General features: G+C 49.3%; 1 protein-coding gene across 5 annotated transcripts in view; it reads right to left on the reverse strand.

Annotated features, from left to right (window-relative positions):
• Positions 1 to 11,953, reverse strand: part of CIITA (class II major histocompatibility complex transactivator) — a 55,666-nt gene extending 43,713 nt beyond the window's left edge. Inside the window, exons 1-2 of one of the 5 annotated variants that reach the window (XM_047780507.1) lie at positions 11,405 to 11,514; positions 1,769 to 1,986 (exon numbers count right to left, since the gene is read on the reverse strand). In XM_047780507.1, coding sequence (XP_047636463.1) covers positions 1,769 to 1,820 — 52 coding nt within the window. In that variant the 5' untranslated portion in view covers positions 1,821 to 1,986; positions 11,405 to 11,514. Of the gene's footprint in view, positions 1 to 95; positions 1,598 to 1,768; positions 2,051 to 11,404 lie in introns of those variants that run through there. The other 4 variants (XM_047780505.1, XM_047780506.1, XM_047780508.1 and 1 more) reach the window with 4 other exon arrangements.
• Between the last annotated feature and the right edge of the window lie 9,732 nt (positions 11,954 to 21,685).

Genomic DNA, 21,685 nt, shown 5'->3' on the forward strand with positions numbered 1-21,685 from the left:
CCTTGTTGTGTGACCTCTGGCAAGTAGCTGCCAGTCTCTGACCCTCTGTGCCCAGCCGGACTTCAGGGGCTGCAGAGGAGACCTTGGTTACCTACCACTGCTCCCTGGACTCCCGCGCTGCCAGTGGCTTCTCCCTCCCTCCAGCTCTGGAGCTGCAGCAAGTATGGTGCAGGCAGTCCCCTGGCCACCCCACCTCCGCCCCCTGTAGCAGCCCTTTTTCTCTTTCACTTTCTCTCTGCAGCGTGGGGTTTGGGCACCCAAACCTCCCCTCTGCTGCACCCACCACGTGCTTTCTCAGAAACGCCTGCATTCCTGGAGACTCCTGGAGCAGAGTGTCCAATCAGCTCCTGGAAACTGCCAGTGCCCGGCTTGGGAGGAAGGCAGCCCGCTGGTAGACAAATGATGTGAAAGCTCTGGTTTACAGGGAGCTCATCCCCACCCCTGGCTGGTCCTCAATTTCTCTCCAGCTCAGCCCCACCTTGAAGGTGGCAAACCATCCCTGCAGGGCGCAGGGGCCCAGAGACTTGCTCTCTGAGTCAGTCATTCAGAGGAAAGCCTGGGAAGATGGATGTCCTGGGGAGGAAGAGAAAATTCCTCAAGGACCTGCCCTGGCTGGAAATTCAGCCCTGGAAAGCCTGAGTTCCCATTACCAGACACCCCCTGGCAGCTCTTTCTCCTACCCTTCTTCCTCCAGAGGTCCTGGACCTGCTCCACCCACCCTGAGAGCTGGTGGAGGTCACTTCCTTTCCCAGGCTTGGATTTCTTCATCTGGAATTGAAGGGAGATGGGTCGAGGTGACTTCTGACCCCTCTCCCCCTGCCCCTGGAAAACTCCCCCAACAAGCTCTGGCTGCATTCAACAGAGCTGGCAAACTTGTCATCTATCTGTAGGTTCAGAGGAAGCCTGGAATGTCAGTCTGAGAAAAGGAGTCCCACCCTCTAGCCACACAACAATGGGACACCGTAATAATGGGCTCCTGTGCTGATCTTCAGTTCCTACAGTGCACAGGCTCTCCGCTAGACCCTTTTATTCCTTACCTTTGTCTTGTAATCAGAGTTTCCCCCTAATCCCATTTTACAGCTCAGGAATATAGCCTCGGAGGTTTGGGGCACGTTCAGTGTCACTTCACACCCAGCCAACAGTGCAGCTGGGATTCCAACCTGCCAGGCTGCCTTTAGCTGGTACCAGATGTCCGTGCTATGCTATCTCTTACCCTCTGTCCCCTGTCCCCCACTTATTCCCCCCAAACACCATTAGGAAACTGAAGCGAGGGCAGCATGGGTCCACCCACGTGACTGGCTCTGGGCCATCAGCTGGGGCTCAGCGTCTACACCAAGGGGGCGCCCTCTGGCTTTGGTTTCCCTGCTTCCAGGGATAGAGTGGGTCTGGCAGGGGTTCCATCCTTCGAGAACACCCCTCAGTGTTTACCTGCCAGAGAGAGGACCTCATGATTGGCCAGGCCAGGCCATTGATGCTGAGAGCTAAGGACACGCCCCCCCCCCCATGGTCAGCTCTCTAGCACCCTTCAGGCTCCTAAAGCCCTCTCACATTCCAGGCATCTTGGGCAGGCCACTTCACTTTTTCCAAAGGCCCCTCTCTCCACCCTCACCACCGTGCCCCCCCCACCAGTTCAGAGCAACATCTGATTATTTGGGATGGTGGGTCCAGCTGAGACCTCACCCTAAATTAAGAAGCATTCCAGACTCCAACATCCTCCACCTGCCTTTCTTTTTTTCTTTTCTTTTTTTTTTTTTTTTTTTTTTTTTACCTTGAGGTTCTGGCAGGTAGGACCCCGCTGGGCGTGGAGCCAAGCAACGCATGGTGTGGGAAATGTGGCCAGGTGGCAGCTCCCGGACTCTGGCAGCCCCTCCTGGGGCCTCTCCTGGTGCCCTCAGCCTTCCCAATGATGCCTTCGGATGCCTAACTCAGCAGCAGTCAACCACTTCTCTGGCTGGTCTCCCTGCTCCTGTCAGGAGCCCGCCAAGACTAAGCAAACATGCAAAGGAAGCAAGTAAGGGACCAGCAGAAAATTCTTGCCCTACCAGGGCTGTTAGATTTCTCACATCTAGACATGCTCTAATTTGCCCACGCTCCCTTACACATGCCCTGTGCCTGAAGTTAATTTCAGTTCCCTGTAAAGGACCAAAAGGGGTGGTGACCAGAGAAGGTTAAGAGTTGTCTGTTGGGTGGGGGGCGGATGGGGGAGCGGATCTTCAACATGCTGACATTCTGAAAGCATGGAGACCACCATGGACCCACACTGGTGCCAGCTGCTAACATCTGCCACCATCTGCAGGATGGGGCCAGGGTTAGAGGCCCACAAATGCCTCAAGACAAGCTGAAAGCCCCTACTGGGTTCTGGCAGGCTTTCTAGATGCCACTTCCATCCATGACCCCCACTCCCACACCAAATTGCCCTGAATTTCCCTGGAGCGCCTGAGTGGTCCACTTACCATTTTCATCCTAAGACATTAGACTGAACTATAAATTATATGTAAAAAAGTGTTACCCCAAATATGACATAGCCAGAGGGTTTGGGTTACCATGTAGATATGGCAGAGAGCTTTCTAGTCTCGCACAGGGAGAAAGTCAGAGCCCTTTCAAATCTCTGTCTGTGCTCCTGGAAGCCTTGAGAAGAAAGTCTCAGTTTGGGACTAAGGGAATTTTAACACTTGTTCTTTTTTTTTTTTTTTTTTTGTCTTTTGTCTTTTTGACTTTTCTTGAGTCGCTCCTGCGGCATATGGAGGTTCCCAGGCTAGGGGTTGAATCGGAGCCGCAGCCCCCAGCCTACGCCAGAGCCACAGCAACGCGGGATGCGAGCCGAGTCTGCAACCTACACCACAGCTCACGGCAACGCCGGATCGTTAACCCACTGAGCAAGGGCAGGGACCGAACCCTCCACCTCATGGTTCCTAGTCGGATTCGTTAACCACTGCGCCACCACGGGAACTCCAACACTTGTTCTAATGCCTGATCTCCCATTTCACAGAGAGCAGCCCCAGCCTCAAGCCTTCGGTTGCAAGCAGTGTCTGGCTAGATGCAATGATGATGCTCTGCTTTCCTGTTTCATAGTCACCCTCTGTGCGTGCCATTCTTTTTCATTTATGGTGGACATCAACTCCCCTTGGAAAATGAAGTTGAATGAAAAACTTGAGTAGTTTAGGAGTTCCCACTGTAGCTCAGCGTAAACGAACCTGACTACTATCCATGAGGATGTGGGTCCAGTCCCCAGCCTCACTTGGTGGGTTAAGGATCCAGCATTGCCGTGAGCTCTGGTGTAGGTGGAGGATGCAGCTTGGATCTGGCGTGGCTGTGGCTGTGGCGTAGGCCGGCAGCTGCAGCTCTGATTTGACCCCTAGCCTGGGAACTTCCATATGCTGCAGGTGCGGCCCTAAAATGAAAAAAAAAAAAAAAGTAATTTGAAAAAAACAAACAAGAAAAACCTGTCCAGCTAGTAATGAATGGTTAGATGGCATGAAGAAATCATGAGAATGGAAATGGATGACGTTTGGGAAACAAACTTAAGTGCCTCAAGCATTTGTACTGAAAAACACTGGATTGGGAGTGAGAAGAGCGGTGGTCTGTTTCCTTCGGGTACTAGTGGATGGCTGACCTTGGACCCCTCACTTCCCCGGTGTGGGCTTCAGTTTCCCCACGTGTGAAATGAGGAGGGTGATGCCTATATTTGTATGGTGATCATTTTTGAAGTTGTTGCTGCTTTCAGAAACCCCGGAGGGGAAGTAGACAGACAAATGAAAATGCAGAAAGTCAATTTGAAACAGTCTTGCTATATCGGGCTAACAAAACAGACATGATGAATATGAGAGGTCCCAAGAAGTCTCATCTTCTCTGACTTGATGCCCAGGGAGAGGCACACCTGGTCATTCAGTCTCCTGAGGCCACATTTGTGGCCTCGGAGGGAGCCGGCTCCCATGGCCATGGCCAAGGCAGCTCTGACTCAGCCTCATGGCGGGGCCGAGCTTGGAATGGAAGTCACCCCGGCCTGGGTGCACCTGTATGGATGCCGTCATCTCTCACCTGGACCACAGCTGCAGTCTGCTACTTGGTCTCTTCCTGTCCTCTCACCTTCACCCTCTCCTCACACTTCCTGAGACCCAACTCTGGTCATGCCCTGTCAACATGGGTTCCTAAGGAGGGTGGTGATATGTTCGAGCTGTGTGTTCAACAGATGGCAGAGGTTGAAAATTGGCACAAGGAAGGCATCGTATATAGAGGTCAGAGGAGCTAATGTGGTACCCAGCTGGAAGCTGATGGGGGCCTGCGTTTTAGCAGAGGCAGTGGAGGAGAGGAGACGGGCTGGCTGGTACTGACAAGCCTCCCAGACTGAGTGGGCGGGGCAAGGAGGCGCCTGAGGAATTAAGCCAACCCTGGGGTTTCTCCCTATTAAAGCATCTTGGGAGTTCCCTCTGTGGCACAGCGGGTTAAGGATCTTGTGTTGTCTTTGTGGCAGCATGGGTCGCTGCTGGGTCATGGGTTCCATCCCGGTCCCTGACCAGTGGGTTAAGGATCCAGCATTTGACCCCTGGCCCGGGAAGTTTCATATGCCATGGGTGCAGCCAGAAATCAAAACTAAAACTACTACTACTACTAATAATAATAATAATGATAAAGCTGAAAAATAAATAAAGTCTGCATTCCTGCTGATGTACCTCTTCAAAACTCCCCTAGTGGTGACCATTCTTCTGAGGTCAGGGTTCCCTCGAATAAAGCCAATTCCCTCTGGACTGAGGGGCCCTCTTGGCCTTGCCCTGGGCATCTGAATTTCTTTGTCTCAAGGGAATGCAGCATGACAAAGCTACGGGCAGAAGCACTGTTAAAGTTCTCTGCCAAGTATTAAGGACAGGAGATAGGGAGAACCTGATCTTACAAGTAGGATTAGCATTCCAGAAAGCTTGCCATCTCCCCAGACAGACCTTGCTCGGCCCTACCTCTGCTCAAGCAGACCCCACCCCCACCCCCTGCCCTGAAACCACACACCTGCCTCCTCCCATTGGGCTGTATTTTCACCATCCTTCGTGGCCCGAGGTCCCACTTTCATCACCCTTCCAGCTATACGAACAACCTTCTGCCTCACTCATTTTTAGCAAACGTGTCACAGATTGGCAAATACATGGTGAATTTCCTATTTCATGAGTATGGCCCCTGCTGCCTCTGATGAAGTCTCAAAGTCCTTAATGTCTGGGACCCAGCATTTCATTTTCTTATTTAAAAGACACAACTCCAGGACTGGTGGAGCAAATGGACGGAGTTTGGATTTGAATGATCAAGGCAGACTCAAGTTCCAAAGGGATCCAAAGTCCTCCCTGTGTAAGTTGTAAATGTCTTTAGTTACGCTTGTTTGTGATACCTACCCCCGCCCCCACCCCAGGCTTCCTAGTAGATGATAAATAAATGATTTAGAAGGAGAGAAGGAAGGAGGTGAAAAGAAAGGAAAAGAGATCGGTGGAGAGCTGGGTGAAGAGAGAGGAGAAAACTGGTATGTAGGCAAATTAGGCAGGTTGGAACCTGTGCCCATTCATGGATAAATGGATTAGTTGGTAGGAAAGCAGGTCAGTAAGCTGATACATAAATACATAGGTAATCAGATAAAGGGAAGATCGATACATTGATAAGTAGATAAAGTAGATAGTAATGTAAGCTGATAAATTGATGAATAGAGATTAGTAGGTGGTAGGTAGACCGGGTAAGTTTGAGAGCAGGTAGGTTGGTGGATGGGCGGGTGGCTGGAGAGATGTAAGGACACAGGTAAGCTGCTCAAGGTAATGACAGGGAACAGAAACAGCCCCTGGTTGGGTCAGGCGCCAGGCTCAGAGCCAAGCCGAACACAGAACAGGCTGCTGGTCAGCCTGGGAAAACCCATGGGGACGTGCCAACTTCCGGTGCAGGTACTTTTCCTTCTGCGGCAGCTTGGAGAGGGGGAGTTGAAGTGGGTCCCACTGGCCGGGAAGCAGCTCAAGATGAAAAAAACGAGTTGACCTCACCAACACATCTCCTTCCCAGGGTCAAAGGAGGCTCCCAGATCAGTGATCCGAGCAGGGATGGGTTTGGGGAAAGGAAGGAGGGGGAAGGGAGGGTGCCAACTCTCTCCTCTCTGGTCCTGGCACTGGGGATGCGCATCCTAAGAAGCAGATGGGGAAGGAAGCTGGAGGAGCCTGGTAGCCTGGGGTGTGTCCCTCCCTTTCCAATGAACCAGGAAACAGCCTAGAAGGAGCCCTTCGTTCTGTGATTCCTAGAACAGAGGCTTCGAGGGGGGAAATAGCACATGACGAAAACATAGAGTAGCAAAAGAACAAAGGAAAGCCACAGAAAATGACAACATACAAACCACAGCAGGGGTGTCCTACAGCTTTGGAGAAAACTGCTCCCAAGGGCACTGCTGTGCCTCCATTCACAAACCCAAGGCCCACTGGGTCTGACGTCGCCCCCACCCCTGTCATCCTTCTGCTCCCCCTCGGTCGATGGTTGCCCCGAACACCACTCTCGAGGCTGACAAGTCAGAAAGAGCATTCCTTTTGCCAGGAATGCAGCTGCCTTATTTCGGGTAATGTCACTGAATGCTTGGAAAACCACTCGGTACTAGTATCGCCTCCGTTTTATAGATGGGGAAACTGAGGCGCAGAGGGGTCCCGGGAAGTGCTCAGTCAGATCCCTTGGAGCCAGGGGGGTCACAGTGGACCCTGAGGTTGTCTGAGGCCGCAGCCCATGTGCTCACGCAGCGTGCTAGTCTGTGGGTGGGGGTCATCGTTGGCTCGTTTCTCGAATGCACGCAGCACTCAAGCCCTCAGTGAAGGAGTTGTGTCTGGATGTGATGAGAGTCCCCACAGAGACTGCAGACGCACAGCCCTGGTGTCTCACCCCCTGTCCAGTTCTCCTGGCTGCACTGCCCTCGAGTAATGTGTCTCATTCAGGCACTGTCTTGGATCGTTTCCCAGCTACCATCTCATTTAGCCCTCACTCCAGCCCTGGCAAGTGTCTGTCATCGCTCCCATCGTAGACATGAAGAAAGCGAGTGTCGGAGTGGCCCAGTCATGTGGCCAAAGTCACACAGTTTATAAGCAGCAGAGCGTGGCCTCGGAAGCAGAGCTGGCCAGCTTCCAGCCTGGTTCTTTTTCTATCAAGGCCATTCTAAATCTCTCTCCTTTGGCCTCTGTCTGCCCTCCAGGTGTCGGTCACCCCTGTCAAGCCAAAGACCCCCTGAGTGTTTGCACTGATTCCCCAGTGAGGCGATGGGGCCCTGTCGGGACCCTTGGGCCTCGCCCCAGCTTGCCTGGGGCTGGATGCATCCCTGCTGTTCTCTGTGGCGTGGAGTCAACCCCCAAGGTTGTGTTCCCAGAAGTGGGCTTTCTGCACAATCGCAACTGAGGCGTTGCTATGTCTGAAGGTAACTTCTGAATCATCAGGTTGGTTTCAGTTTGAAGATGGTTAGCCTGTTTTGGGTAGATTTATGGGATCCCTTTGGGTTACTCAGAAGGGGCAGCTAAGCAGAAAGTGCAGCAATAGATCTGGATTCAAAAGATCTAACATCCCCCCCACCCCCGCCCAGGCCATGACTGAGGCAAATCACGAACCTCCCAATGCCTCAGTGTCTCATCTGTAAAGTGAGAATAATGGTACTGCATGAGCCGTCCACCATCCACCCACTCATCACCTATCCATCTATCCATCAACCAGTCACCTATCCTGCCTCCCTCCACCATCCACCATCCACTTATCACCCAACCACATATCCCCCCACCTACTCACACCTATCCACCTACCTACCCACCCATCCATCCCTCCCTCCATCCATCCATCCACCCATCCATCCCTCCCTCATCCATCCCTCCCTCCCTCCATCCATCCATCACTCTAATATTCAACAAACAAACATTGCACACCCATCCTTTGCCGGGCACAGTGTTAAGCATCTGGGGAGCATCTGTGATGAAAGCATAGATCCCTGCCCACAAGGAGCTTATTTTCCAGTGGGAAGGTCAGATGATAAACAGCAATCATAATGTAAACGTAAGTTTTATAGAAGGGGAATGTGTCACTGACGTGGGGGGGGTATTCAGCCCGGGGAGGGGGGTTTGCGATTCTAAATGGGACAGTCAGGGTAGGCCTCCTCAAGAAGGTGACATTTGAGCAAAGGGCCAGAAGATCCAAGGACGCTGGTGAAGAGGCTGTCTGGAGAAGAGCGTTCCAGACGGGAAGAGCATGTGCAGAGGTCCTGTGGTAGACCTTGTGCCAGGCCCGTGCCAGGGGTGGCGAGGGTGCCAGAGGGTTCTGGAGAAGATGAGAAGGCTGAAGGACAGCACTCGAGCAGAGCAGTGATGGAGGGCCTTGTGGGGCGTCCAGATGGAGCTTTCCTCCAAGTGACACAGAAAGTCAGTGCAGCGTTTAGAGTAGTGGAGGGTGAAGATCACAAGAGGGTTGTGGCGAGAGTTACAAAAACTTTGCCCACTGATATCCTTTCCTTTTTTTTTTTTTTCAGGGCTGCTCCTGCGGCATATGGAAGTTCCCAGGCTAGGGGTCAAATCAGAGCTGCAGCTGCCGGCCTACGCCACAGCCACAGCCATGCAGAATCTGAGCCACGTCTGTGACCCACACCACAGCTCACAGCAACGCTGGCTCCTTATGCTGCTGAGCGAGGCCAGGGATCAAACCTGCGTCGTCATGGTTACTAGTCGGGTTCTTAACCTGCTGAGCCGCAACAGGAACTCCCTGATTTCCTTTTCTGAACCAATCCCTGGTGAAACTAAAGCCTGTGCCCTTTATTTACAAACCACACAATTCTCTGTTCCTGGTTCTCCTTGTCCCGCTCTGAAGCCTGCTCCCATCCCCTGGCCCCAGCAGCACACCTGCCCGAGGTCCTTACGGTCGGTCGAGTGTCATAGACCTGGAGGGTGGGAAGCAGCAGGGACAGGAAGCGATTTGTCCTCCCTGTCTCCCAGCCTCCTGAAAGCCACATGGCCCTGAGCCCAGTTCCCTTTCTAGAGTCACATGGAATCAGAAATAAATGTATTACGTCCCCAGGGAGGAAATGGAGTTCAATAACAGGAACCAGCCCTCGCAGAGAAGCGGAGGGAGGGGCAGAGGTGTTGGACAGCCTTCGGTGGGAAGGCGGCTGCAGTTGGCAGGGGGCGTGGCAAGGAGGGAAGAAGTTTGGCACTCCCCAAAGTTGGCATCTGTACCTCCATCACGAACACACGGGCTGGAGTTCCCATCATGGTGAAGCAGAAACGAATCTGACTAGTATCTATGAGGACACAGCTTTGATCCCTGGTCTCGCTCAGTGGGCTAAGGATCTGGCTTGCCTGCGGTGTCGGTCATAGATGCGGCTCGGATCCCGCGTTGCTGTGGCTGTGGTGTAGGCCGGCAGCTACAGCTCTGATTTGACCCCCAGCCTGGGAACTGCCATATGCTGCAGGTGCGGCCCTAAACAAAGCAAAAAAAAAAAAAAAAAAAAAAGAACACATGGGCTGCTCGCACTTCCATGAAAAAGTCTGGGGAGTTCCCACAGTGGCACAGTGGGTTAAGAATCTGACTGCAGCGTCTCCACTGGCTGAGGAGGTGTGGGTTTGACCCCCGGCCTGGCACAGTGGGTTAAAGGACCCATTGTTGCTGCAGCTGCGGCTCGTATTCAATCCCTGGCCTGGGAACTTCCATATGCCCCAGTTGCAGCCAAAAAAAGAAAGAAGTCTGGGAGGTCTGTCGGTGGTAACGAAGCCCAAGGTCTGTCAGGAGGGGGAGAGGAAAGGGTGCATCCAAGGAACAGAGAGAGCCCATCTGGGTGAGAATTTAACCAGGAGGACAGCCAAGCGCGTGGAAACTTGTATCTTGGCAAAAGAGTTGGAGAAATATGGAGTTCCTGTCGTGGCTCAGTGGTTAACGAATCCAACCAGGAATCATGAGGTTGTGGGTTCAGTCCCTGGCCTTGCTCAGTGGGTTAAGGATCCGGCATTGCCGTGAGCTGTGGTGTAGGTTGCAGATGCAGCTCGGATCCTGTGTTGCTGTGGCTGTGACATAGGCCAGCAGCTACACCTCCGATTAGACCCCTCGCCCAGGAACCCCCGTATGCCATGGGTGCAGCCCTAGAAAAGACCAAAAGGACCAAAAAAAAAAAAAAAAAGTTGGAGAAATACCTACGCAGCCTTTGTGCCCACGGCTAAACCATCAAGGCATTTTAACCCCTCAAGGCCAGATTGAGTCTAAAACTTGTCTGCTTTCAAATCCAGCTCCCATCACTTCCCACCTGGGGGCCAGAGTCGGTCACCTCTGGGCAGCCTCTGTTTCTCCTTTCTGTGTAAAGTAAGGTTGGAGATCATCAAAGGGCTTGGGTGGTTATGAGAACTACCACTTAGGCTGTACCTGGTGCACAGTACCTACTCAATAAATGTACATAATTGTTATTGTCTTAGTTTCAAGTTACTTAGAAACCATAAAAGGACCAAGAAGGACTAGAATTTATGACTCCAGCTCATAAAATTGGGAAAGCACGGATTTGCATAGAGGAGAGCGAAAAACAGGTGTCTTTAGGAAGAATGCGGTTTGCAGCAAAGGGAGAACCTCTACAAAGAGGTTACAAAGTGGGAAGAAAGATCTAGAATGTATGCAGAGCCAAGGGTTCGAGTGGAAACAGGAGGGTATGGGCTTGTTTTTCTGATTTAAGACAGATCAAATGTCATCATTTAAAAATAAGACACTCCTTCCCTATTCTGTCTCTCTTTCCCCACCTTCTCCCACTCTCTCTTCCTTCTCCTATCTCTCTCCTCCTTCCTCCCATCCTTCCTCCCTTCTTCCCTTCTCTCCATCTCTCTCTTTCTCTCCTGTCTCTTGCTCCCTTTCTCTCTCTCCCCGTCTTTCAGTTTCTATCTCTTTCCTCAACACAGATGCACACATGCAACAATACATGCACTTGCACGCATACGCCCACACATACGGACACCCACACATGTACGTGCACACATGCAAAGGCACCCACAGGAAACTCTGCTTCCCAGATTCCGTTCTGTGGTAATCCATTTCTCCATCTTCGAAACACACTGATTGTACCTGCATCTGTCTTCCTCACTTGCAGGCAGGAGCTGATCTGTCCATCTGTGTCCCTCACGGGCACCCAGCACTGTGCCTAAGATATCGAGGTGGCTCAGAGAGGGACCCACAGAGACACTTGGCTGAATGCCTCCAGGAAGGTTTACTTTTGCGTGGGAAGCAGACTGTATTTCCTCGAGGTGCTCAGCATCACAGACTCCAGGCTGCTCCTGCCAGTCCAGCCAGAGACCCTGATTCCTGTCCAGGTCTGCCTTCCCAGCTTGGGAGAGATGGACACACATGGGTCTCCCTTTCAGAGAACTGCTTTGCGCCAGGTATAACCCCATGAGAAAAGGGGATGCCAACTTACCATCAGGCTCCTGGTAGCCGGGGTCCTTCTCGGCTGCTGGGGTCTGCAGTGCACTCCAGACCCACCCCAAGAGGGCCAGGTCTGGGGCTCCTTTCTCCAGCAGTGTCAAGGAGATCTTCCTGGCCAGAGCCTCACCGTCAGGCTCCTGGAGCAGGGCGTAGTGGTACTCCCTGGAGAGAAGCTCCTCCGCCAGGAGGTTGTCCAGGAGCGCCTGCACTTGACTCGGCCGATGGCTGGACAGCAGCATCCGGACCTGAGTCAGGATGGTCTGGAAGTGGTTCATGGTAGGGCTCGGAGACAGGGCCGCTTCCCCGGGGGCCAGAGCCTTGGGATCTCTGCTTACCCGGCCTGCAGCATCCAAAACGTGAAGTGAAAAACAGGATGAGGGAACCTCTGCAGTTTATTGCAGTTTATTCCTTCTTAGGAGGATTTCCTCATTTGCATGTTAGGCTGGGGTTGCCTGATGAATGGATGGAAATGGGTTCTGGGGGCTGATTTAGACCCCATGGATATTCACGGGTACCACTTGCGTGCACCAGCCGAAGAAGCTCCCAGCCTTGTGGCTTCCTTTAGAGCCAATCCAGTATTTATCAAGAGGAAGGGGACTTGCCTCTTTGAGGACCTCTAAGGTGATAGGCTGTTTCAGATGTATCATAACAAGAAGGCATTGAGGCGTAGAGGTTGAGTGGTTGGGTCTGGAGCCAGTCTGCCAGGGTTCACATCCCAGATTACTTGATAGTGGGCAAGTTACTTAGCCTCTTCTTTCTCCATCTGAAAAGGTGAAGTGATGATGACTATACTTACCTCTTAGAATTGTAGGGAGTATTAAATGGGATGACGTATGGAGAGCAACTAGCCCATTATCTAAAACATGATTACAGTTCAATAAATCTGAGTTCAGTAAATGGGAGCCATTATCATTACTAATTAATCATGCAAACAACTGTCACCTTGGGCTCAACCTCGCTAAATCCTAGTCCCTTCTTCTGTAAAATCTCCCAATGAAAGAAGTTGAATCTCACCAAGTTGTCTTGAGGACTAAAAGAGACAATGCATTTAGGGGGCTTAGCACTGGGCCTAAGAAGCACTTACCGAACATTGACTATATGCTAATATTATCCCCAATTTATTAATACACAAAACAGAGGCTTTGCATAGGAGCCAGTCTGTTGTAGGATTCTACCCTAAAAAAAAAAAAAAAACCCAACCCCATTTTTAAAAATCATAGATGATTGCTCTTTCTGAAACACACTGTGACCTTGTTTCCTCCCCTGGCCTCAGCTTTACCCTCTCTCAGATGGGACCATTTGCATTGTTCATTTCAATGAGACAAAGAGGGATTTCCACTTCCACTATGGCTGAGAGTGCCTATCCAACCAAATCTACCCTGATGACAACTACAAGCTCTGAGGGAAGAGTATAAAAAACAACTACCTGAAGGCACTGGGGAGTGACCAGACAGGCAGACCCTGGAAGGGAGTCAATATGTAGAAGACAAGAATATCACTGGTGAATTCCCGGCACATGAGTTTAGCCCAAAAAAGACACCACTTGATGCTGGGCAAGGCAACTAAAATGCTCTACAAAATGCAAAGTTTTACTGCCCTGAATAACCAGAGGACGGGATTTGGGATGACAGTAGTTACTGGAAAGCGGAAGTAGAAATTCCAGGAAAGAGAGAGAGAAGTTCTCCAAATTCTATGTGTTTATCTGTCTGACTTCTGAACCTTATACTCATGGCTCATTCGAGCTCATGTTCATTCATGCATCCATGGGCAGACTCCAAACAGTTCAATGAAGGCTGGAGGAACTGAGATGAAACTTGAATTGCAAGCTACTATGGAAGTAGGGTGGAGGAAGGAGACTGTGTGTTTGATTTCCACCAAGATATAAGCCTGCCGAAAACAACAAAATTAACCCTGTTCGGATTATAACAGAATGATATGTTCACAATATATCATTTGCAATGGGCAATAGACATCCAAAATTACCTGACTATAAAGAGATAGGAAAAAGGGACCCACTCGCAAGAGAAAAGGACCATCAATGGAAATGGACCCTAAGATGACCTAGACGTTGAAATGAGCAGACAAGAACTTTTTTTTTTAAAGCAGTGACTCTAACCGTGAAGGAAAAATACACAAAGGATTCAAAGGAAAATATGCTCATGAAAATAAAAAGATAGGAAATTTCAGCAGAAAAACAGAAACTATTAAAAAATTACCAAATGGAAATCACCAAAGTGAAAATGACAATATATGAAAATTTAAAAATCACTGGGTGGGATTAACAGCAAAATGAGGATGGCAGAAGAGTGCGAAACTTTCAAATGGAGCAATAAAAATTATTCCATCTGAAGAAGAGAGAAAAAGATTGAAAAAAAAAAAAAGGGAGTTCCCGTTGTGGCTCAGTGGTTAACGAATCCGACTAGGAACCATGAGTTTGTGGGTTCGATCCCTGGCCTTGCTCAGTGGGTTAAGGATCCAGCGTTGCTGTGAGCTGTGGTGTAGTTTGCAGATGTGGCTCGGATCTCGCGTTGCTGTGGCTCTGGTGTAGGCTGGTGGCTACAGCTCCAATTCGACCCCTATCCTGGGACCCTCCATATGCTGCTGGAGTGGCCCAAGAAATGGCAAAAAGAAAAAAAAAAGAGCTTCAAGGATCTATGGGACAATATCAAATGGTCCAACTGATGCATATTTAAGAGGCATAGAAGGAAAAGAGAGTGAGACAGAAAAAAGTTGAAGAGATAAGCTCCAAACATCTTAAATATGGTGAAAAGAGCATGAAAACCATGAAGCTCACCACATGATAGGCAAGGTGCTAAAAACCAAAGATGAAGAGAAACTCATGAAAGCAGCCAGATTGAAAGAAAACACTACACACAGGAGAGCATGTGAACAATCATTGACTTCTCATTAGAAATCATGGAAGTCAGAAGACAGTGGAATAATATTTGGAAAAACAGAAGAAAAAAATTATCAATTCAGATTTCTGAATACAGTGAACATATCCCTCAAGAGAGCAGGAAAAATAGGAGTTCCCGTTGTGGCGCCACAGAAATGAATCCAACTAGTAACCATGAGGGTTCAGGTTTGATCCCTGGCCTCGCTCAGTGGGTTAAGGATCCGGCATTGCCGTGAGCTGTGGTGTAGTTCGCAGACATGGCTTGGATCCTGTGTCGCTGTGGCTGTGGTGTAGGCAGGCAGCTGTAGCTCCAATCCCACCCCTAGCCTGGGAACCTTCATATTCCGCAAGTTCGGTCCTAAAAGACAAAAACAAACAAACAAACAAAAAACGAAAGGAATGTTTTGCAACAGAACTGCATTACAAGAAATGCTAAAATAAGTTCTTTAGGTGGAAGGAAAATGATACCAATTAGACATTCATATCTTAAAAAAAAAAAAAAAGAAACTCAGATCTTATGGGAAGGATTGAAGAGCATTAGAAATAGCAATTGTGGGTAAATATAAAAGATGGGGTTTTTCTCCTAATTTATTTAAAAACATGTCTGCTTAAAGCAAAATAATGACCTGTGATTTTTAAATAGAGGAGCTCTAGTACCTATAATGACAATAGCATAAAGGATGGTATAGCATAAAATGTGGTTATTGGACCTGTATAGTAGCAAGGTTTCTGTATTTTATATCAAGTGGCACAGTATTACCTCTAGGTAGGTTGGGAGAATGGAAGATGTAGGTTAAAATCCCTTGGGCAACCACTAAAACATAATGCAAAAATGTATAGCTACACAGCATTTTGAAATTAATACAGAATTTTAAATGAGATGGACTTAACTCTTGGCTTGAATAAGCGGTCTGACCAGATCATGACCTTACAAATTCTGTGTATATGGGCAGAAGGTAAAAAGGTAGAAGATAGAAATTTCAAAGCTCTTCTCATCTCACACACACACAAATATATATATATATATATATATTTTTTTTTTTTTCTTTCTAGGGACGCAGGTGCAACATATGGAAGTTTCCAGGCTAGGGGTCAAATCGGAGCTACAGCTGCTGGCCTACATAGCCACGGCAATGCATGATCTAAGCTACGTCTACAACCTCCATCACAGCTCACTGCAACGCCAGATCCTTCATCCACTGAGCGAGGCCAGGGGTTGAACCGTGGTCCTCATGGATACTAGTCAGGTTAGTTACCACTGAGCCATAATGGGAACTCCCAACAAAGCATTTCTATTTTTAAGGAAAGAGAGATATAAATATTAGCCCCAGGGCAACAAATTATCAATTAAGGTAATCAAAATTGCATGCTTTTTCGGCATATAGGGTCATAATCCACAGATCAACTCAATAGTTTTTTGCAGGCGAAGTATCTTAAACTACTTCTTTGAGGCTCAGCCAGAGTTCCCACTGTGGCTCAACAGTAACAAACCCAATTAGCATCCATGAGGGCGCGGGTTCAATGTAGTGATTGCCCAAGGGATTTTAATATACATCTTCTGTTCTCCTGTGTCTGGGTAGGTCACAGACAGGGCTCGGATCTGGCATTGCTGCGGCTGTGGTGTAGGCCGGCAGCTGCAGCTCCAATTTGATCCCTAGTTTGGGAGCTTCCAAACACTGTGTGTGCAGCCTAAAAAGACAAAAAAAGAGAATACTTTTTTTTTGTATAAACGATACTTTAAAGAATAGTTCTGGAGTTCCTGTCGTGGCGTGGTGGTTAACGAATCCGACTAGGAACCATGAGGTGGCAGGTTCGGTCCCTGCCCTTGCTCAGCGGGTTAAGGATCCAGTGTTGCCATGAGCTGTAGTGTAGGTCACAGACGTGGCTCGGATCCCACATTGCTGTGGCTCTGGTGTAGGCAGGCAGCTGCAGCTCCGATTCGACCCCTAGCCTCCTGGGAACCTCCATATGCCGTGGGAGCGGCCCAAGAAATAGCAAAAAGACAAAAAAATAAAAAAATAAAAAAAATAAAAGAATAGTTTTGCTGTCACAAAACAAAGCTTTACATCTTCATGTAAAGCTTTACATCTCCCACAACAGGAGAATGAGATGGAGACTTGTGCAAATGTTCTCAACTTTCTCAGAACCAACATTGTGATACAGAACAGCGTCCGCTTTACTGCAGCTACAGAGGAAGAGGGAACTTTTGCCCCCACTTCCCGTTTCTTTCTGAGATTTCTTTTCCCCGCAGTCAAAAGACCACACACTTTCTTGGACAAGGTGGTAATACCCATCAACTATCCCTAAGAGAAGAAGAGGAGATTTGAGATTAAAATTGAGGAGTTAGGAAAGAAGGGAGCCCAAAGAGAATCTTAACGGATGGATTAGGTGACATGTAATCTTGAGCCAAGTTTGTGGAGAAGCTGGCAAGTGGGTCAGTTACTGAGAGGAGAAAGAAAACCATGTCATTAAGTGCTTCACTTCTGAGACACTTGAGAGAGAGGACCAGGCGTGATAACCCATCCCCCAGGCATCCAAGATGGGGATGAAGATCAGACCATGAGAGTCCATCAAATGCCCCAAGGTAAGGATGAGAATCAGATCTGAAGCATCCATCCCCAAGCATCCAAGATGGGGATGAAGACCAGACCATGAGAGTCCATCAGACACCCCAAGGGGAGGATGAGAACCAGACCATGAGCATCCAAGGTGGAGAGAGAGAGAATAATGAAACAACAAGCATTGGGGTGCAGAACCAGGGACTAGGGTTTCTCAGCCACTTCTAAGGCTACCTTCCTCTTTCCTATCAATCCAGTCACTACACAGTCCTGGGCTTAGAGTCAGGGAAACCTGAATGCCAGCCTCCGCTTGGTCACTGACTCATTGTGTGAGACATTTCCTCTCTCTGGACCATAATGTCGTCACCTATTAAACAGTAGATCAGATTACAGGATCCCTCGAATTTCTTTCAGTTCTGAAATGCTGCTGTTTTCAGGGAGGTGTTACCTACTTGCAGAACCCACTGGTCCCCAAGCTCCACAATTTCCCCTTGGGATTAGTCATGAGAGTGTTTCCTTCCTTCCCTCCTTCCTTTCTGTTTCTTTCTTTCTTTTGATTTTTAGGGCCACACCTGCAGCATATGGAAGTTCCCAGGCTAGGGGCTGAATCAGAGCTGTAGCCGCTGACCTACTCCACAGCCACAGCAACTCCAAATCCGAGCAGCATCTGTGACCTACACTGCAACTCATGGCAACACCGGATCCTTAACCCACTGAGCAAGTGCAACGATCGAACCTGCGTCTTCATGGATACTAGTCAGCTTCTTTCCTGCTGAGCCACTATGGGAATTCTCAAGAGTGTTATATTTCTAAGAAGAGAAACTTAAAACAGGTTATCAAGGGCTCTGAATTCTGATATAGCCATTCCAGAATCTTCTCACGAGCTCTGCTGATAGTACTACCTCCCCACCTTTTGTGGCACTGGTCGTTCAAGCTGGCCCACCTGTAATTCCTTCTAGGATCATCACAAGTTTGGTGTCACTGAGGCTATCTGATTGCCCTGCCATAAAAAGCTGATACTTTCATAGAAAAGCACTGCTCATCTTTGTGTGTATTGAAGGATAGTGTCTTTAAACGGTTTCTGTTTGACGATCCCGCAATGACCATGGTAAAAGGACCGCATTCAACCTGCCTTGTGGAAGGCAGCTATTCCAAGCAGAGCAGGATGTTGGAGAGTCTAGCTCCTTTCCCAGTTCTGGTTGTAGTCTATATTTCTTAAAATTATTTGATGATTGTTACAAAGCTGGAGGATTTTTATGCAAACAGAAAAATTTTATATATGGTCTCTAATGCTTAATTTAAGAATGCCTACTTCTTTCTTTCTTTCTTTTTCCTACTTTTTAGGGCTGCACCTGAGGCACATGGAGGTTCCCAGACTAGGGGTCTAATCAGAGCTGTGGCCACGGGCCAACGCCACAGCCACAGCATCGCGGGATCCGAGCTGCGTTTGCGACCTACACCATAGCTAACGGCAACACCAGATCCTTAACCCGCTGAGCGAAGATGGATCGAACCCGAAACCTCATGGTTCCTAGGTGGATTCATTTCCACTGCGCCACAATGGGAACTCCAAGAATGTCTATTTCTGAAGTTCCCCCAGTAGGTCAAAGGATTTGGCATTGCCTCTTTGGTGGCTCTGGTCACTGCTGAGGCACAGATTTGATCCCTGGCCTGGGAACTTCCACATGCTGTGGGTGTGGCCAAAGAAAGAAAGAAAGAATGTCTATTTCGGAGAGGAAGGCATTATTATTATATTTACGAACAGTGACAAACATTCTGTGCATGTCTGTAATTTCATCTTTGAATGACTGTGACTTGATTAGCTCTGTCCTGTGTGATGTTACCAAGCATAGAGTCAGCTAGCCCTTGAGATGTTTTGTTTGGCTGTAGACATTGGCCACATGAAAATGATACGCACAGCAAAGGTTTATGATTAGAGAATTGAGGTTATTGAATTTTATTATTAAAAGTTGAAACTTAGCTTGTATAAACCAAAACCAATTAAAGAAAATAGTCATTGCATTGACCCATAAAAAAATCACCCTAAGAATCTAGAACCAAGTTTAAGGAGTTCCTGTTGCAGCTCAGTGGAAACAATCTGACTGGCATCCGTGAGGATGCAGGTTCAATCCCTGGCCTCCCTCGTGGGTTAAGGATCCGGCGTTGCCGTGAGCCGTGGTGTAGGTTGCAGATGTGGCTCAAATCTGGCGTTGCTGTGGCTGTGGTGTAGGCTGGCAGCTGTAGCTCTGATTAGACCCCCTAGCCTGGGAACCTCCGTGTGCCGTGAGTGCAGTCCTAAAAAGACAAAAAAAAAAAAAAAAAAGATTATCAACTGTAAGTTCAGGAGACAGGTTACTTCTAGAGCAAAGGGGTGTGGTGGTAAGAGAGAGGAAGAGGAAGAGTATCAGGGAGGGATTCCCAGGCAGCTTAGATAAAACTTGAATGTTTTATTTCATTAGCAGAGTTTTGATGACATAGCCATTCCTGTTCTTATTCCTGTTCCTGTTCTTACTACCTTCTTGTATGTCTAAAATATCCATGTAGGCTGAGTCAAATGACGTTGCTGCCACTTGTCTGTTTTAATCTACCAAACAACCCATCATATGGTATGACTTAATAATAATGTCGATGGCGATGATAATGAAGAATTGAAAGGAAACTCTCTTTCTTGCCATGTCATTTAAAGCCTAGAGGGGAGTTCCCCGGCGGCTCAGCGAGTTAAGGATATGGCCTTGTCACTGCTGTGGCATGGGTTTGATCCCTGGCCCAGGAGTCACCACATGCCATGAGCATGGCCCCTAAAATAAAAATCAAACAAAGTCTCTAGGTGAAACTCTCCTCCCCAGCTGTCCGGTTACCAGGAGGGTGGTGCTGGAGCCGCACTTTGGAGAAGCACCGATTTAGGGAATGCTGTCATGGCTTAGTCATAAATCAAGACCTATGGTCTGGTCTTGGGGATGACAAATGAGTGGTGAAGGCTAGCAGCAGGGGAAAGAGAGGGTGCTGGAGGCTCTGCAGAGAGGAGGCAGCATAGCTAGCTACATGCAGGTCAAGGCCAGGGCTCAGGTAGTCATGAGGTCATCTACCTGCAGAGTGAGAGACAATTGCCTTCTTACTCTCTTCTGCTCCTCTGGCTTAGAGATCAATAATGAAAATTACAATATATTAAAGTATTCAGATACCATATTTATTTTGTCTTTTTAGGGCCATACCTGCAGCATATGGGGTTCCCTGGCTAGGGGTTGAATCGGAGCTGCAGCTGCCAGCCTACACCAGAGACACAGTAACACGGGATCTGAGCTGTCTGCGACCTACACCACAGCTCACAGCAATGCCGGATCCTTAACCCACATCCTCATGGACACCAGCTGTGTTCTTTAACCACTGAGCCACGACGGGAACTCCCAGATGCCATATCTTGAGTGAGGGTAGTGGGGAGCGAGACGTTTTCTGGATATGGTCACATCATCATCAAAGTCACCCCAAGGCAGGCATTAATCATCTCATTTCACTGACGAGGCTCAGAGACGTGAAGTCTCAGAACCTGAGCGGGAACCTGAGGAAGAAAGCCTGCTGGGGGTTTGCAAAAGGAGAAGAGGTCCTGGTTACTTCCTCCTGAAAGGCTGGGAGAGCACCTGCCTGTATGCATGGCAGGCCTGGGCCCTGGATGCCACATGTCCGCCCATAGACCAGGTCAATGGCTGGCTGCGTCGTGGCCTGAGTCACCTTGACGGCCCCTTGGGGATGTGGGCGGCTACCTTTGCTTCTCCGGTTTTCCCTGGCTAATGACTACAGAGCTAGTGGGGAGAGTGCGTGGGGACTGCTGCATAGTTTACAGGATGGTGACATGACCCCCCCAGGCTCCCGGGGGGCCAAAAGTTGGAGTCAGGAAACCTGAGCCCAGGGGGTGCTGGAGTCAGCATCACCGTCTTTCCCTGTAACGCCGCCGTCATCACCACTCCCGTTTCCTTCTCCAGCATCCCTGTCCTCATCTCCCCTCCATCCCCTCCATCATTCCCAGTGCTGCTGATGTCCGCGACCACAACCGCCATCTCTAGCACCTCCATCGCCTCGGCCTCTGGTACCACCGCTGTCATTTCTGTCATCTCCGCCCCCACCTCTCTCATTATCACCACCTCCTGCAGGATCGCTAGCGCCTCCACCCTCTCGCCTCCGTCATCACCCCCTCTGCCGCCACCACCATTTCCACGTCCATGGTTACTATCATCTCCGCCACCTGCATCTTCTTCCTGCCGCCTCTGTCATTTCTGCCACTCCCGCCACCACTTTCACCACTTCTGCTACCTCCATCCTTGTCACCACCACCTTCACAAATGGCAGTCACCTCCGCCAGCTCTCTGTCTCCTTTGCCATGAGCAGTGTTTCCACCGCAGCATTATCACCGCCTCTGGCACTGTGCGTCGTCTTCAACTCAGAAATGTCTACATCAGCCTATAAGGTGGGCATTCTTATCATCACCATCACCCGATGAAGCTTGAAGAAGATCCCAAACCAGGCCCATGTGATTCCTCTTGACACTCTTAACAAGGGGGTAGTGGGACCACTTGTTAACAGGGAATTCAGTCCCATACTGAGACGCTCTCTGTTTCTCTCAGTGGGTCAGTTCTGGAGAGGCAGAGAGGATCGAGTAGTTCCCTACAAGTCTTCACCTACAAAAGGAATTTGAGGATCACAGGAATCTGAGGCTCTGGGACGTCGTGTCCTGCTCCAGGTCATACAGCCAGTAAGAGGCAGGCTTTTATCAGAGGGTGTCTGCTGTCAGAGTTTACAGGGTCACCAACTTAACCTCTGCTTTGTT

This window comes from Phacochoerus africanus, chromosome 5, assembly GCF_016906955.1.
Source record: "Phacochoerus africanus isolate WHEZ1 chromosome 5, ROS_Pafr_v1, whole genome shotgun sequence".
NCBI lineage: Eukaryota > Metazoa > Chordata > Mammalia > Artiodactyla > Suidae > Phacochoerus > Phacochoerus africanus.